Source organism: Megascapheus bottae, chromosome 17 (genome assembly GCF_031878675.1).
Source record: "Megascapheus bottae isolate mThoBot1 chromosome 17, mThoBot2.hap1, whole genome shotgun sequence".
In the NCBI taxonomy this organism is placed as follows: Eukaryota; Metazoa; Chordata; class Mammalia; order Rodentia; family Geomyidae; genus Megascapheus; species Megascapheus bottae.
In genome coordinates this window covers 50393641-50412163 of record NC_143525.1, presented here as the reverse complement: position 1 = coordinate 50412163, position 18523 = coordinate 50393641, and the positions used below count along the sequence as shown (strand labels likewise).

Here is an 18523-nt window from a genome sequence, read left to right as displayed (position 1 = left end):
GTCCCAGGAGCTCCCAGGTAAGATCTCCTTATGGCCAGATGTGACCATCCACCCCCACAACACTGGCCCTTGCCTTCCAGCTCAGGCCGCAAGCACCATCTCAGAGGGCACCGGGCAAGGGCACCTCTGCCAAACCCTCAGCAACTCAAGCAAAGAAGGGAAAGCTTCCCTCCCAGAGCCAGGAGAGCTGGGGGGCAGTGTGGCCTGGAGTGCTGTCCACACAGGCTCACCCTGTTGTCCACCACCACAGGCCAGCTCCATGTGCAGCCTGGTCCCCTCCGACACATGGCCACCACTCATGACGGCCACCACAGGACCTTGAAATCCTCAAACAAGGGAAGAGTCCACAAGGCAATGAAGCCTGACCGCCACCCCAGAGGGAGAGAAATACAGACAGGGTGAAGTGGAGGAGGGCAGGCGGAGCTGGGGGTGCCAGTCTCTGCTGGAGAGCTGCAGCAGGAGAAGACAGAGGCTGCCTTGGAGGGAGAAACCCAGCACTGCTGACACGATCCAGTAGCCAAGGAGGCCACCAGCACCTGACCCTGATGTGTCACATCTACTGACTTCCAACCAAACGTCTCAGCTGGTGTCCTTGCTGACTGCACCCAAAGTGGGGGACCTTTCCCTAATGGTGCCTACAAGGAAGCTCTGCAGACAGGAAGGTCTGTCCCGGATGCTCAGAGACCAGAAGAACACAGAGGCTTCCTGGCTGATTCACCTTTTCTCAGAGGTCCAAGGTAGGTACAGCCCACCCAAGTACTACAGTCTCAGGCCCGCCCATGTCTCTGGGAGGGAGAGGTGCCCTCAGCCACATGACCCCTCCACCCCACGCTGACAGCAACAGAAACTCAGGATTCCACCCCAAGTCAGATTGGCAACCACACCACACAGGAGTCTGTGACTTCCACGTTTCCGTGTTCTTATGTTGTCAGGAGAACTCTTTATACCACATTCACAATACACAGAAGGCATAAAGTAACAACTTACCCAGAATCTACCTGTCATCAAGAGACATGCGAACAGTGACACATTTAAGCGGAGTGGGGGCTGCCATCCGCAGGCTTGCAGCCTTCCACCATTACTAGTCACGAGTCCTCTCCACCAGCCCACAAGCTTTCCCGACTACCTCTACACACTCTCCACATCCTCAAGCCATACTCCTAGGGGAGACGGCCCACCAAGTTAAACTCTAAGCAGTATCCCAAAGTTGTCTGGAATACCCTGTTTTTCAGTGAGGAATAACCTTTAACTGCCCTCATGATTTCTTTTTTTTCAAACTTGGGGCTTGAACTCAGGACCTGGGAGCTGTCCCTGAGCTCTTTTTGTTCAAGTTTAGCATTCTACCATGTGAGCCACAGCACCACTTCCAGCTAGGATTACAGGCATGAGCCACCAACGGCCAGCTATATTATTATTATTGTTGTTGTTGTTGTCAGTCATGGGGCTTGAACTCTGTGCCTGGGCCCTGTCCCTGAGCTCTTCAGCTCAAGGCTAGCACTCTACCACATTGGGCCAATGTTCCACTTCTGGTTTTCTGGTGGTAAATTGGCGATAAAGAGTCTCATGGACTTTGGTGCTGGGGCTGGGCTTTGAACCATGATCCTCAGACCTCAGCCTCTTGAGTAGCTAGGATTGCGGACGTGAGCCGCCAGCACTGGCATTCGGGTGTTATTTTCAAGCATTTTTTGATAGGCTAAGCCTGATCCCACAGTGAAGAATGCGTGGGTACAGAACAGCACTGGGCAACCCCTAGGTGTACGGGGCTTTTGGCCTCGTGTGAGGGTCTTACCAAGTTCCTTGGAGCCCTGGCTCTCACTGGCCAGCTCCCCCATCTTCACCAGGGCATCAAAGTAGCCTTTGGCAGCAAAGGTCACACCTGAGAGGAGAGAGAGCAGTTACTTCCATCACAAGGCCTGGGCGAGACCCAAACACACACGGCAGTCACAGCAGAGCCACCCCACTGTGGCCTGGACAAGCGAGGGCTACTCCGGCTTTACTCCTGCTTCTTGTTGATATTCTTATTTCGTTCCCATCATGAGGGCTCCTTTTATTTGTAAGAACACAGTGTACCGTGCAGGTCCAGAGCTATTCAAGTCAAACTGTAGAGCGTGGAGCCCTGTCACGTCACGTGCTGTTTGATGAGGGGGAGGGCGAGCTGCTCAAGTGTACTTCAGGAGACTGAGTGCTGACTCAGGCCAGGGCTCTGCAGATGTAGAAGGCGGGAACCACCGCTGCACCCAATATTCCCCAGCCAAACTCCAACAGGAAGAACCACCGTCCCGGAGAGGGTCACGGCCCAAGGCAGGCTGGAAGCATGTTAGAGGCATGGCAGTGACATGGCTGTGGGGAGCCTGGACTGGCCTGCCTCCTGGGGTGTGAGCGGGAGTAAGGGCTTCCTCAAGTCTTATTTGGGGTGAGCGGGCTAGGAAACTTCTGCATCTGAGGATGGGCCTTTAAACACTAGCCCAGCCTCCTGCCCTTTGGACTGCAGGACAAGCAGCCAGGTCTGGGGGGGGGGGGGGGGGGCAGAGGTAGCAGCGCCAGCAGCATGGTAACAAGTTACAATCTGTTTTCTACAAAGCCCAGTTAGAGGCTCATAACTAGGCACTTTAATACATTTTACTTATATGGTTTTTAATTAAGTGCACACAATTTGTTCTGTGGCACAAGACTGTCCCCAGGGGGGCTGAAGAGCTTCTGCTGCCTGGTTGGGGGGGGGGATGGGAAGTGGGGGGAGAGAGGAGCTTCTTAGAAAGAGAAGTTATGTATATTGAGGCTGGCTGGTGCCAGGGGTCCAGACCACTGTGCTCAGTCCTGAGACCGTCAGGGCAAACAAGAAGAGGAAGCAAACCCCCCGACTGTCCAGCACACAGCCTGACACCGCAGGAGGAACCCAGGGAAAGGCGGAAAGGTCTGAAGGAAGCCCTGGTCTAAGCAAGCATCAAAGAGCGAGAGTGGACAGCACAGGCCCCACCTCCACCACACCCCAGAATCTCCAAACTGGGAGGAGGATTCCACTAGCTCGAGGGGGAGCCACACAGGGAACAAGCACCAGCCCCCCGCCTTGGCAGCTGTGAAACACAGCATCCTGTTCCTCCTCTCTTTCGGGTGCAGCCAGTCTGCGCCTCTGGATTCAAGGGCCTGGAGAACCTGACCTTGGTGTGCAGCACCAGGGAGGGAGCAGGGCCACCCCAGGGATGGGAGGGAACGTTCTTCACCTGGCTCCAGGCTGCATCTCCCCTTCCAGCCTCCACTCAGCCGTCAGCCTCAAAGCAAAGCTAGCTCTTTCTAGGCCAAGCCTCCCAGCAGAGGAGGGAACAGGAGCCTCCGGCACTGTCCTGGGGGAGGTGACCATCACGGCACCCTGAGATCTGCAGTGCCTTGAAGCTCTCCCAGGGGGACCCCAGCTTGAGGGCAGCAGCGACCTACCACGGGGTCTGCTGGACCCGAATCTGTGAGCGCAGAAGGACGTTCTGTGCCCCAGAACCCCCAGGTGATGGAAGCTCAGGCAGGGCTGAAGAGCAGGGGCGAGTACAAGCCTCCCACTGAAGGGCCAATCCACCCACCAGGGTCTAGGAGAACCAAGGAACAGGTTCTAGGGAGGACTACAGCTAAGGGGGGAAGGCCCGCTGTTCCTGTACTGGGTGGAGCAAGCAAGCAGGCAGGCATGACAGTGCTAGACGATCCCATCTTCAGCACAGACAGGAAGCCACAGTCACAAATAGGTCCAGGGGCCCGGGAGTGTGGCCTAGTGGTAGAGTGCTTGCCTAGCACATGTGAAGCCCTGGCTTTGATTCCTCAGTACTACATACTCAGAGAAAGGGACAGTGCCCAGGCCCTGTTTTCAGGCCCCAGGACAAGACGGGGGGAAGGAGAGAGAGGGAAAGGAAGGGAGGGAAGGGAAAGGGAAAAGGAAAGGAAAGGGGCCAACCCAGATGCTGGGCTCTCTGTTCCCAAAAAGACAATGGAATAAACATGGCAAAAAAAAAAATGTGAAGCCTCTAATTTTGTTGTCTTTAACTTGAGCCCCCAACTAAACAAAGCCTCCCGCACAGGTCAGGGCCATGGCACAAGAAGGCTGAGGAGGAAGTGCTAGGAAGAGGGTGCTGGCTTGCAGACATGCAATGGCCTCTCTATTGAGGTCAGGTGTTGCCGTGAGCCTGTAATCCCAGCATTCAGGAGACTGAGATAGGACAGTCTTGAGTTCCAGGCTAGTTTAGGTTACAAAGCAAGATTTTGTCTCCAAAAAAAGCCCCCAAAAGGAAAAGGCCCAGGAGCAGGGCTCAAATGGTTGAGCACCCACCTAGTGTGATCCAGAGTCTGGGTTCAACCCCCAGTAACTTGGGAGGGTACACAAAAAATAAAAATTTAGGGCTGGGCGTGGTGGGTCATGCCTATAATCCCAGCTACTCAGGAGGCTGAGATCTGAGGATCATGGTTCAAAGCCAGCCTGGGCACTAAAGTCTGAAACCGGAAAGTGACACTGTAGCTCTAGAGGTAGGGTGGTAGCCTTGAGCTGGAGAGCTCAGGGACAGGGCCCAGGCCCAGAGTTCAAGCCCCACGACTGACAAATAAAATAAAATAAAAATAAAAATTTAGACTCCTCCCCCCTCCCGTCCCAATAACAAAAACCATAAATGTGTTACAGCTAGATAGAGGTGGCTTCAACCCTACCTAGAGAAATACAGTCAAGGAGCAAGAGGCCAGGGGTCCGGGCTCAGCATGCGTGCAGCATGACCTGGCACCACCAGGGGGAAACACCAGGTGCATCTATGGCCAGCGGTGCGGGCCTGGCACCTCCTGGCAACTGAGCTGGGCCAGGGGTCTCAGACACAAAGGGCCCAGCATGGCCACCTCTAGCCCTAGAATCCCCAGTCTAGACCCTACAGGGGTGCAGGGCACACAACTACAAGGAGACACTACAGATTTTTGACTTCAGACCTCTGTGGTCCCTACCCCAGTCAAGGACACTCTGGAGGATTCTGGAGGACAGAAATCCACACTCCTGTCCTTGTGTCACCTCCTTGTCACCCTAGCTGCTGGACAAGGTGGGACTGCACAGCAGGGACACATTCAGAGTTCACCAGCACTCACGCCCTCACTTAGCTTTGAACGAAGGACCCACTGGGCTGGGTGGGGTCCACCTGTGAGACTACAGCAGTGCCAGCTTGGGCTGGCGCTGCGTGCTCACCGCAGCCAGCCTGCTCTACCTGCAAGAGCTTTCTCGTAGTTCTTCCCCATGGCGATGAAGTTGCGGAGGCTGGGGTTGAACTGCTCCATGATGGTCTGGAAGAAAGCAGAGAGAGGGTGTCACCAGGGCTTGTGCCGCCTCTGCAGGGGAAGCGCAGGTACCCATCACCGCCCAGCTTCCCGAACTCAGAGTCCCACTCTGCTCCATGCCACAGTCCTGAGACTCAGCGTTCATAATGTGTGCATCCAGGCTGGGTAAGAGCATCTGCAGAACTGCAAGGGGGTCTCACAGGCTCACGCCGCACATGGCCAGCCAGACGCGGGGCGCTGAGGTGCCTGCCATACCCAGCTGGCAAGGCTGAGTCAACCGTAGGCCGCCTGCTGGCCACACACAAGCACTCCGCAACGCCCCCCACGCCAAAACCCTAACTCAACACATCAATTACCGACATCAGCTCTGATGAGAGACATCCATGGCCTGATTTGCAAACACCATGCTATGAATAATCCACCAGGCTCCAGGGCCGTTTGCCTGACGGACGGCAGTCGCTGTGCCAATATCGGCAGTTCTTAGACTCAAGAAATTAGATTTTTACTGGGAAAGCCAGATAAATGTTTTAATTACAAAGCATAAAAACAGGCACAAACAGCAGCCAAGTGAGAATTCTACCAGCCTAATACGCAGGCAGCACCACTGTCAACAAACAACCCCAGCCACGGAGGACCTGCGTGGAATTGAGAGAAAACCCTTCTCAACCACATGCCAGCCTTCAGGCGGGCTGTTTGTCCTGATGAAAGGCCGGCTCTCCCACAGGATAAAGATAACCAAAAGGGTTTTCTGCTGGGTGGCCCCCAACCACCAATCCAGCCTGTGGGCGGTGAGGCAACTGTCCCAGCTCTGGTCCCAAGCTGCACGACCAGCATGGCAGATGAGAGAGGCTTTATGAACACCAGTGCCAGTGCCCACATGGGTCTGACTCCAGAAAACCCAGCCCAACACCAGCTCCCGCCACCTGCTCTGCCCTGTGGCAAGGCATCTCAGGAAATGGCGCCAAGGTAAGTCCCTGAGTTCTGAACTACACCTACCCACATTCAGGTCTGGGCTCGCTGCCCCCTCTGCCTCATGAGGCCCCCAGGCTGAGAACCTCCCGGATGGTAACACTGTCCACAGGGCTGGTGGTCCTCACAGCACAGCATCTACACTGGAGCTCAAAGGCAGGTGTGAATGCAGCAGCCCCCAAGACAGACATGGTCTCACCCCTAGAAACATCTTTGAGAGGCGGGGCTCAGTTGCTGAGCAGTGCAAAGGCCCCAGGCCAAGGCAGCAATAGAAAAGCAAGTATGAGAAACTCCCCCGGAGAAGAAGAAAGTCTGGGTGTGGCAGTCCCACTCCCGTAATCCCAGCACTCTAAAACAGAAGGAAAAAGAGAGGCTGGGTGGAGAAAGACGACTCTGCCCAGGGTTGGATTCCTTGCTTTGCCCACCAGTTATGGGGAGGTGTGGTGAGCTCTGAGCCGCCATATTCAGACTGCCCTCGGGACCCAGAAATGGTGGGGAGACAGGCACAGAAATGAATGGAGGAATGCTGTGAAGAGATGTTTTGTGAGAGTGGGATTGAAACCTGGCCTGCTGGCGCTGCAGTGTGCTCATGTGTGTGAGTTCATGTGTGCACACATGGCGGGGGAGGGGGCTGCCTGTATGTAGAGGTGTGTGTATGTGTGTGTGTGTGTGAGAGTCACCATGAGATCTCTAACCCAGCACGAAACAGAAGGTGGGAGAGTAAACAGAGCCGTTAACGAGATGCGGAGAGCATGGCTCCACACTACAGCCCTAGAGTAATGGGGAGCGTTACCATAAGCATCCCAGATGACAAGGACAATGTGGGAAGCCACCCGGGCATCCGCCTGCGTGACAGGGGGAGAGCTGTGAGGTTTCACTTCCTCAGTGCAGAGCTGAGCTCACACCAGAGGAATGCGAGAGCCGGTGGGCAGGGCAGTGTGGGTGCTGGGGCACCAGCCAGGCCACCTGGGCACAGCCATCTGTCCTAGAGGGCCTGGCCAGCCAAAACACACCAGTGCTGGGCCGTCTCGGAAGCACGAATGCCATGGACCTGACATACTGATGAAGCCGCTGCTGACTGAGGAGGCCCAATGCCTCCCTCCAGTGCTGAGCCCAGGCTCTTGGCCCTGATGCCCACAGTGTGCCGCCTGCTCAAGGCCACAGCTCTCCTCCAGTCACTCCCTCTCCAGGCAACCGTGTGAGGGACAGGCTTTTCTGGTAGTGACGCAGGTTGGGGGGAGGGGGGTCTCTCTCCGAACTCTCCCCCTCCAGTCCATCCACCATTCAGCGTTTGCACAGAAGACTTCTAGAAGCCACCCCACAAGAACGCCAAGTCAGGCCCAAACCCACCCAACCACAGAGGCCAGATGTGGCTGCTCTTGCTTCTTGTCTCCTATGGCTCCCCCCATCCCTCCCCACCCCCAGAATGAACACACTCACACTGCCCACTCTTGACTGGCCACCAGCCACCTTTCCTCAAGTGAAAGAACAAACGTATGATTCCATGGGGCTTTGCCAGCGAGGTGCCGAGCACAAGTGCTGGCGGACGGGGTCTGCTGACGCAGCGGAGGTAAGCTGTATCTTTATCAATCCCAAGGGAGAAGGCAGAGTCTCGACCTTGAGAAAGTAAGCTTGTTCTCTGTGGGAGGCTCCCAGTGCACAGAGGGCTGCCAGATGTGCATCCTTGAGCCTGGAGCGGAGCTCAGGGCCTCCCAACACGTGGACTCCCAGGACCTGCGTGGCTTGGCCATGTCTTCCGCCAGGGCAGACCCCCACCAGATAGTAAGGACGCTACATCGTCTACACCCCCCATCCCATCTCTTCCAAATCTCTACGATGGTTCCATGGGTAACTTCCCCAGTCCAAGAACTATATTTAACAGCCACATTCTTGATGCCCTGCACATTCAATATATTAAGGAAGAGCTTTTATGTATCCATCGAGGCCCTGATACTAAAGGGCTGGTGGAGGAGAGGCCTTTGCCCAGGGCTGCTCAGTGACCCTGCAGCTGGAGTGACAGGAGGGTGTTCCATAGCCCTTCTGAAGAAGCTGAGTCCAGTGGCATTCCTGCATGAAGGAAAGGGCCCACTGATGATGTCACTCACTAGCAGAGAACCCTTCGCCCCAAGAGCCCTTTCTACTCGGCTCTCTCTGGCCAGCTCGGAGAGTGACTGTCTACCAGGCCACGGAGGACAAAGTACAGTAGACCAGTCACACCAACATCCCCCCTGAGGACCAGGGTCAGGCTGTTTATACAAAGGTGGTCCTCTGTACAGGGTGCTTCTGCACCTGATTCACTGGCTGCCAGCACAGGGTTCTGGCCACTCCTCCATCTTGGTTCCAGTCACAGCCCCTCACAAGCACTGCCTGGCAGAGCCAGCCATTCCAAGCAAAGGGTCTGTCCTTTGGGGTACCTGGCTATGTCCCTGTGCCTGTGTGCTTCCCAACAGCCACAGCCAACCTAGATGGCTCTTCCTCTGTATGTACACAACACTCAGAGGAAGAGAACACCGAGTCTCCCTGGTTTCCGGAGGACTGCTTGCACCCTGACTGCCACCAAGCCCATTTGTGGGTACCGCTGTCCAGTTCTGCAGGCGGACTAAGTGTGGGAATCTTAGGGAGTCTCTCTGACAGGTGCTGGTGGGGCCAGGTCCTGGCTTCAGCTTGACGTCATCCTGAAGTCGTCCCACCCCAGCAACAGAAAAAACAAGGTGAGGGACAGGTCGCCTCCTGCTTCCAGTCTGCTCCCCGGCCAGTGCTCCTGAAGAAATCGCCCTAGGCCTACCCCACCTGTTTTCAGCAGACACTGGCAGGGCTCCCCCGGTGCCCAGTGCTGTCTGTCTGCCTCACAATGTCCTTCCGCTGTTGTGGGGCTCCGCAGAGAAGTGGATGTCAGTTTGGAAGGCTTGAAGAAGCCTTCCCACACCCACAGTCTGTCACTGCCCAGGTAAGAAGAGATCTCCCCCAGCATCCAGGCTTACCTAGAGACCAGCCTAGAAAGAATGCCAGACTCACAGGGGCGGGGGGGTGGGGGGGGACAGCACCAATATGTGGGGGCCTCCAGAGCCCAGCCTAGGACCCAGGTGTGGTACCAGGTGTGAACAGAGTTCTCCTTCCCCACAGCTCACTGTCCTGAGGCTCTGCACCCGGACACACACACACACCCTGCATAGTGCAGGGGGCAAGCTGAGGAAGATGGCAAAGTCCTTCGTAACCTGTGACCTTCCAGTCAGATACACTGATGGGTTGAGGACCCTGCTTATGTTACAAGAGAACTGAGGGTATGGAGGATTTTGTACCCTCAAACTGAGGGTCTCTCTTGAAGGAACCAATGTTAGTGAATACACAGAAAGGCTGCCTGGAGGAGGCAGACCATGAATGCATCTGACTAGAAGCAGAGGAGGAAGGAATGTGTCCCTGCAATTTCCAGCCTCAGGCTTCCAGTAGCAAACAGACCCTGGAGTGAGGACAGAGCAGGAAGAACTGGCTCCCGAGAGGAACCAGGTCGGGTGACCTGGCCCAGGGCAGAAGGAAGCCTACTTTGGGCAATAGTTCTCTGTAATACTGTAGGGGACCACCCACCACAAGCATCCTGACACCCCTGTAGGCAGCCAACCCACATAGAGGCACTCTACAAAGGGCAGAGCACTCAAGAACAAGCATTTTTCTCTAGGGCAGGAACAGAACCAAAAGACAGAGAAGTAAGGTCCTTGCTGGAAAAAGAAGGGGGATCAGGAAGGTCATTGGGCTCAAAAGGGGTGGGAGGCGGGCAGACGAGATGGAGATGGACAGATGGAAGGCAGAGCACGACTCCCTCCCAGGCCCTGCAAGGGGAGAGGAACCAGTAAGTCCCGTGCTTTGCCTCTGAGCTCTAGCAAGACCTGGGCAGGGGCCACCCCATGGCAATGCAGAGGCGCTAGTTCTCAGCTCTAGTGTCTGCCCTGGAAAAGCTGCCAAGAGTAATAAAGAGACTCCCTGAGTCTTTGGCAGGGCGCCTGGCTGGGACAGGAGGGAGCAAGGTAGCCTCCTATCGGGAGGGGTCAGAGGACAGGGCCTCCTTCCCAGCACCCAGCCGGCTCCCACCAGCCAGAGACAAAGAGGCCCCGGGAGAGGGACCTCTGGTAGCCACAGCAAATCCTTAGCTGTAAACAAGTGCCACAAAGGATGTCTGGTCAACTCCTCAGTCAGGCTTTCACATGCAGAACCCAAGCTCCCAGGACCCCATGACCCACCATCCTGTCAGAGCCTTTGAGCTTCCCAAGGGCCTCCAGAGCCTGTAGAATGAGAGAACTGTGATCTGCAGAGGGCCCCCAGGCTTGGATGTTCAGACAGGCCCAGACCACACACAAGAAGGGCTTATGCTGGAGGGCTTTCTGTGGCTCCTGGAGGGCACAGAAGCCAGGGCTGTGCTGTTGGCCCCACCCCCACAGGAAATGGATATCACCAATCAGTCCAGCAGCCGAAAGGGCCGGACATGGGACCAAAACAATCTGGCCATGTCCTTCCTGAGAGATACATCCTGCCCAACCCACCTCCATACGCACAGCCCCTGCCAACACTTATAGACACTCAATGTTCAGCTACCCCAGCCTGGGTGGAAGTGTCCACACAAACCAAGTCTGCAGCAGAGGAGATCAAGACACAAAGAAAGCCCCAGAGGCACAAACCTAGGAGGCCTGAGCAAAGAGGCCAGGCCTCAGGAAGACCCACCTGCCCACACCCTGATCTCAGGACTGTAAGACCACAAATGCCTGGATGGACTGGGACCCCCGGCACTGGCCTGGCTCCACGTCTCCCTCCTCAGCCCTAAGGTCAGGATGTAGAGCTCTTCCCTGCATGGACACCAGTGTGATGCCCTGCACACACTGTCCAGTGCTGTCAACTGCAGCACTGGGGACACAGATGGGTCACAGGCCCATTCAGTGACTGTCTCCTGGAACGACTGGGTATTTACACCCACAAGCTATTAAAGGACCAGCTTCAGAAAGAGGAGGCCTGGCTACAATCTGAAACATTGTGTTGGTCAAGAAACTACTAATAACAAAAATGGCAGCATACACATCTGGGGCCAAAGAGACAATCCTGAGCTAGTATAACGCATGAGAAGTGTCTGGCTTCAAACACAAAGACATCTGGGGAAAATCCTACCTTTTTTCTTTTAACGTTTCTTCCCTTGGTGATACCAGGAATGGACCTCACTGCTGTACCTATGCTAAGCAAGCACTCTACCACTGAGCTCCACCCCAAACCTCTAGATAATTCTCAAAAGACTATCTCAGCAAGTAGAAAAATACTAAGCCAGAAGAGCAGGCTCTCACTCCATTCTGGGGTCTGTGACATCTCCAGGCCCTAGCATCTTGGAAGAAGAGAGGATGTGTAGAATTCTTGTATCCAATCCCCATGAAGAGGGGGCGGGAGTGGGGTTCCAGGCTGAGAACCCATCAAGGCTGGCTTCACCAGGCCCTTGAGCCCTCAGCCAGTCAGTCATGCTCACAGGCCAGGAGGCAAGACTGGGCGAGACTGGACCAGGGTCACATGGCCAGGATACAGAAACAAAAGACCAGGCATCGTTTCTTCTGGCCATCCCCATGCAAGGTCAGGACCCGATTAGCTTTTCCAAGGCACAGCTAGCAAGCCAAACTAGAAGAGGCAGAGGTGGCTCTGCTTAGGGAGACTGGAAGGGATTGAGAGGAGGGACACCAGCTCAAAAAGCAGGTCCAAGCACCAGGCCTGGGCAGAGGCAGTGGTAGTCTACAGTGAGTGGCCCACACAGAGCAGCACCTGAGCCCACCTGCTTCACCCTCCATTTCTGAGGTGACATCCTAGACGCATCAGCTCACAGCCTGCATGTCACCCTCTTGACACACCAGCCCTTCTTGTCTCCCCGGCTCAAGCCCAACTTCCAGAATCCTCAGGACACAGCAGGACAAGTGCTTCCAGGTAGCACTGGGCGGCCTGCTCCAGAGCCAGCACTCCAGAGACCTGTGGATAGCTGGACGGCTGCTCCTGGACCTGAGGGGCCAAAGACAACAATCCCATTGCAGAGGCACACCTCCATGTGACCTCTAGCCATGCAGAAGCTTCCTGAAAGCATTGGCAGGTCCTGTCATCAAAGCCTGGTCACCTGTCTGGGACCCAGGGGATACGCCTGTGAGGGAGTCACCCAATCACGAATTTCCAAACCTGGATTCCAGGTGGAAAAGGAGGAGTTCTGCCATGTGCGGCTGGAGCCGCAGGACGCAGTTTGGTTATCAGGTCCCTGAGGACCTGCAGGCTGGACCCCCCCTCCCCCATGCAAGGTCCAGGGCTACTGCTGTGCCTCTCTGCCTTCCCTACCCCCCGCCCCCACCCCAGCTGAGGCCCCTCAGCCATCTTGCAGCTGCACAGGCACAATCTGGGGCCAAGAATGACTCAGAGCAGGGTAGGCAGGAGGCAAGAGAAAGGGGCCAGCTTGGTCCAGGTCTGTTGGCAATTGCTCCAGGCCCATGCAGTGGATGGGATGGCTGTGCTGCACTGTGCCGAGTGCCTGGCTCAGAGAGAGCGGCTTTTCCACACAAGGTCTCAACGAAAACTGCTAGGCCAGAAGCTGGGACAGTACCTGGAGACAGGCCTTTGTTCTATGCACTGGAGGTAGCCTGGGGGGGGGGGGCGGCTCACCAACTGTCCAGACATCCGTAGCCAACAATGACAATTATGGGCAATGCTAGTCCAGGGCAGCCAGCAGAGAGGGGCCAGGAGAGGCCAGCAGGGACACAGAGTGTGGACTGGCCCTGCCCACCTTCTGCTCCAGAAGTGACACTTGGCTACGCCCTGCACTAATGAAGGAGAAGGGAAGACCAGGACCTAGCCTCCCTCCAAGCCTGTCTCTTCAAGCTCAGGAGAGGGGACAGCACCCTCGTGCTTGGCAGCCATTCCATGCTAGCAGGCTCTCCTCGTAAAGGCAGTGGCTGAGGGATAAGGCACAGTCCTGATGGCCTGGCACACAGACATTTCCATCCAAAGCCATGACAGCAGTAAGGATAGCGCTCCCACTAACAGCCACCCACCTCCTCTCCTCTCTCACAGTGGCCTGAGAACCTGAAGCAGCACTGACTTTCTCTAGGACCTCAAGTTCAGCGACTCAGTCCCACAGGTCAAGAGGAGCTCCCCAACAAAGACACGTGGTCAAGGGGCAGCAAACACCTCATCAACCCTGCTGCAAGCTGCAGACGCTTTCCCCACACCAGATCCCCAGGGTCACAAGCACCAAAAAGTGACAGCAAGAAACAACATCCCAGGCACTGGGACTTTATGGGCCAATAGAAGAGTTGATGACTTATAGGGCACGCCCTAGGCATGAGAACTACCAAGACCCGGTCACCTCGGCGATGGGCATGACAGGGACGCTGCCCTGTACTGCCCTCAGGGTTCTTCAAAGGGGTTAGTTCTGAACAGCTAAAATGCTGCTGCTGGGCAAAGGCAAGCAGCCCAGCAAGGACAGCACCTACCTGAGGGAAGACAGTGCAGAGGGGACCACTCACTGAGCGAACCCAGCCATCCTCAAGTAAGTGAAAGGTCCACACATGCATGTACACACAAAGAGCAGGGCACAGCACTGCAGAGACATGCCTGGTACTGCCACCCCCAGGAGACAGCTGCCCCACACAGTCCATCCCATCTTACTATCCCTACAGGGAATAAAAACGAGTGCCAAAAGCAGAGTACCTGGAGGTCCCGTGACACCTTCCAGGAGTGCTGGTAGACCTCATGTGCACTGCCCCTCACCCATCGTGAGATACCGCAAACCCAAAAGGCCCTAGTGCCATCTAAAATATGCCACCTTCACAAGAACAGCTGCAGGAGGGTGGGGCTGAGTTACCAACTGCAGACGACCCCAGGTAACCAGCCTGCCTGCAGCGACCACAGTCCCTGGGGCCACATCTGTCAACAGCCATACAGGGAGCTGCTTCTCCTGGCCTGTTCTTCTACCTTGCTGTCTTCAGTGCTATTCTAAGGCGAGCTGGGGCCACCCACCACCCTTATCAGGTCAGCAGGTAGTCAGGGCTTTTTGGGGATATACAACTATGCAAACACAACTACCTGACCTCTCCTGGCCCCATCAGGAGCCTCAGCAAACGGACCATTTTAAAAGGCTCCTTCTCAGCTGGGTGCTGGTGACTCAGGAAGCCAAGATCAGAAGATTAAAGTTCAAGGCCAACCTCAGGTAAGAAAGTCTGTGAGACTTTTTTTGGTCAGTTGTGGGGCTTGAACTCAGGGCCTAGATGCTATCCCTTAGCCTCTTTGTGCTCAAGGCTAGCACTTTACCACTTGAGCCATTGTACCACTTCCGGTTTTTGAGGGGTTAAGTGAAGGTAAGAGTCTCACCAGGATTTTCCTGGCTTTTCTACAGGAGCTGGCTTCAATTTGCAATCCTCAGATCTCAACATCCTGAGTAGATAGCCTTACAGGTGTAAGTCACCAGTGTCCAGCAATCAGAGAGACTCTTATCTCCAAATAACTGGAGAAAAATGGCAGAAGTGGAGGTGTGTTTCAACTGGCTGGCATACTAGCCTTGAGCAAAAAAGTTCAGGGACAGGGGACTGCCCCTGAGTTCAAGCCCCAGGACCACCACCCCCCCCCCCACACACACACACAAAAGGCTCCTTCTAAGCCAGACATCCATGGCTCATACATAAATATATATGGCTAAGATCTGAAAATCAAAGCCAGCCCAGGCAGACAAAACTGAGACTCTTTACCAAAAGTGAAGTGTGACTTAAGTGGTAGGATACCAGCTATGAGTCAAAAAGACTAAAACAAATAAAAAAAAACAGGAGATCATGAATTTAAGCCCTAGTACACCACACATACACACATACATACACACACACACACACACACACACACACACACACACACACCCCTTTTACTTTGGGGCCTCTAAAGAAGGGATTTAGACTTCTAGTTGCCTTCAGTTCCCCCAACACAATACCAGGGATTGAACCCAGGAGCTATCGTTTGAGTCATTCTCTCCAGCCATTTTGAGACAGAATCTCACTAACTTTACCTAGGCTGACTTTGAACTGGAGACCTCCCCACCCACACCTCCTGAATAGCTGGGATCAAAAGTCTGTGCCATCAAACCCTGCTCAGCTGCTTCATTCTCAGCAGCACACTCAAATCACCCAAGCAGCAGACCCCACCCTCTGCACTCTACCTGGGGAGGGCCCCAGGTGGGGACCTTCCTCTCCCCCTGCAGGGCCCGAGGGTCCAGGGATGAGTTCCCAGTTGACAGTACATAGTTGTCCAGTTTACCTCCTCTTCATCTTTCACAAAATTCCCCGAGGACACAGCTCTCAGGGGACTGAGCCACCAGGAAGGAGGTCAGAGTCTGTGTTAGAGAATCTTCCAGGAGAAAAGAAAATCAAAACTGTACACTCTATTCTTGAATTTTTAATCAGCAAGGCCAAGGACAAATGTACCTCTGTGCCAAGGCAAACACCACTTAGAACTGCAGTTGAGGTGATGCAAGGGCCAAAGCAAACAGTCCAGCCGCCGCATCGTGGGGTAACACTGAACAGGGCCACATGCCTGCCTTTCCAAGAGGTGCTGCCAACCGGGCATAGGAGCTCCCCGAGCGGAAGCCAGAGGGAATGGAGTCCCAGGAGGACACAGTACCATAGAGCCTAGACTGGCTGGACTAGCCCTGACCTGCACACTGGTGGCTGTCTCCTGCCTGCCTCCATGTGGGCTGGGTCTCTACCTGGCCAACCTACCAAAGCTGTCCAACCTGTACTGGCACTGCACAGACACCGTGGACTCTCCAGTGACAAAACACAAAAAGGGAAGAGAGCCCAGGATTTGAAGACTCAGCAGACAGGCCCCCAGAGGGTGGCAAGAGCCTCCCACCTACAAAACCAAACCTGGTGTATGGCAGTCACTAGGGCAGGAGTGGCCCTAGGGTGAAACAGCTCTCCCAACACCTACAGCTGGTATGTGTCCAACCTGAAAAATCCTATCAAGATCTCACTGCCACACCTTCCCATGGGAAACGCAACCACCACCAGTGTGGCCAACACAAACTATACTAGAACCCCTGGATCTAGTGGGCCCCAAACCTGCCTGGACTGCACTCAAAGGAGCCAAGAGTCCCAAATGCATTGATCCTGATAGTTTTTCTGTCAGTGCAACAAATCTCTCTTCAGACATCCAGATGAATTACAGCTGTACGTGGGTGAGGCCCGAAGCCGGCTGCCCAGCGGTGAGTTTTATTAAAGACGACCACAGGATTCCCCAGAGCAAAACTCGAGGGGTGTGCCTACCATCAGGGTTCCTGTTCCATGGTTTCAGTGCAGCAGAGGCAAAGAAGACTGCCCGGCGCTTTTCTTCCCTCACAGGCAATAAAGACCAACTGTAACAGAACTTAAGACTAATAATTCGATAAACCTCCCTCTCCCTGACAGCATGGGCTCCCGGAGCCACAAGACCAGAGACGCACACCGCCGGTTCTGTGTGACACCCAACATTAAGAATCCCCAAAGGCTGTTTACCAGCAGCTCTAACATGGCTTCGGAGCCATCTCAGCCCCCACCCCCACGCTTCAAGATTCCTCCAGATCCAAGTAGCTGTAACTTTAAAAGCCTTTATTAAAAGCCGCATTAAAGTATAATCCGCCCGCTGGACTCTCGCTGACACCAAAGGGACAATCGCACAAGTCTCCATCTGGCTGCTGGCAGCCAGAGTGAGCAAGCCAGGTTGCTTTTCGTAAGCCCCTGGCTAAGCAGGCACAGCCATAGCTGGTTAACAGAATTAAAAACTGTTGCTCTGAGAGCGGATCCTGATTCCCCCGCAACTGCAGGCACATCCCAGCAACGCTCATGCCACCCCTCCGCCGAGCCCTCAGACGCGGTTCTTCTCAAAAGACTGCCCTGGGCCGGCCAGGACGGCGATTTCTCTCCTGAAAACAGGCCCGTGGGCCCTGCAGTGGGCCTGGTGCCTGCGGGCCACGGGGAGCCGAGGAGACACAGCACACCAGGGCCCTGCCCGTGGCTCGGTGCACAGGGCCCACGCGCAGACGTGACTGCAGGGGCGCGGGGAGGCGCTTCCCGCGGCTCTGCGGCTCTTCAGATGGGAAGCTGTCACTGCACAGAGGAAGCCGCGAACGCCACTCTTCACACATAGCAGAAGCAGAGGCAGCGCCTCAGCCTCCTACACAGCTCGCCTTCTCCCTCCGCGGTTACATAAGAGGACGGGGATCGGTCCAACCTGCCCGCGCGCGACCTCGCACCGCGGGCCCCGTCCACGCGCGGAGCGGAGGCGCGGGAGGGGAGCCCCGGGGAAGAAAGTGCCCCGAGGACGGCGGGCCCGCGTCCGGAACAGCCCCGCCGGGCCGGCGCGCCGCGCCGCCCTGGCCGCGCGCTCCGCCTCACTCCGGTCTGCGGCGGCTCGGACAGGATCCGAGAGTTACGCGCCCCCAGCGAGCTCGGTCCCGGCGGGCGCCGGGGGACGCGCCGTCGGGCAGCGGGGAGGCCTCCGGCGGGCGCGGCCACCTGTGACCAGCCGGCGCGGAGCGCGCGCGCCGAGCCCGCACACGCGAGCCCCCGGGGGGGGGGGGGAGTCCCCAGAGGGCCCCGAACTTGGCCCGGGGCCGCCCGGGTCGGAAGCGAGCGCACCGGGGCGGATCGGCTCGGCGCCGTAGGCTCACCTTGTAGACATTTTCCGTGAGCCGGTGCATCTCCTCGGAGCGTGACAGCGACATGGTCCTGGGTCCCGGCTACACCACAGACCAGAGCGGGGGCGCGGGCGGCGGCGGAGGCTGCGAGGACACAGGATAGAGAAGCGCGCGAAGGACCACGGAGCGCGACTCCCGGCGGCCGCGGCCTTTATAGGCTCGTCGGACCACGCCCCCATACATGGCCACGCCCCTATCCCCGCCCCCGCCGGGTCCGGATCGCCGCCCCCGGCCGTCCGCCCCCGCCCAACTCCGCCGCTACTAGGCAACCGCCAGGCCCTGTCCTGCGCCGCCCTTCTCATTGGTGGATTCCGAAGGCGGGGGCGATGGGCAGGACGAGAGGCGGGGCCCCGAGGCCAGCTGCCGGCAGCGATTGGCCAGCTCGGCGAGCTCCATGCGGGGCGGGGGGGAGGCGGCGCGGGGCGGGCTGGCGCGGGTAGCAGCCTGAGGGGGCCGGGGCGACAGCCGGGCTGGGGGCGGGGAGCGGGGGCAGGGTGGCGCAGGAAGAGGGAGCAGAAGGCGGGGGGAGGCGCGGGGGAGCCGGCGCGAGCGCGCGTGGAGGCG

At 56.5% G+C, this 18523-nt stretch overlaps 1 protein-coding gene across 6 annotated transcripts in view; it reads right to left on the bottom strand.

Moving 5' to 3' along the window:
* The window catches only part of Baiap2 (BAR/IMD domain containing adaptor protein 2), a 61670-nt gene extending 43604 nt beyond the window's left edge, over window positions 1-18066 (bottom strand). For all 6 annotated transcript variants that reach the window (XM_090351340.1, XM_090351342.1, XM_090351338.1 and 3 more), the window contains exons 1-3: window positions 17933-18066; window positions 5211-5286; window positions 1790-1876 (exon numbers count right to left, since the gene is read on the bottom strand). In XM_090351340.1, coding sequence (XP_090207466.1) covers window positions 1790-1876; window positions 5211-5286; window positions 17933-17986 — 217 coding nt within the window. In that variant the 5' untranslated portion in view covers window positions 17987-18066. The remainder of the gene's footprint in view (window positions 1-1789; window positions 1877-5210; window positions 5287-17932) is intronic.
* Between the last annotated feature and the right edge of the window lie 457 nt (window positions 18067-18523).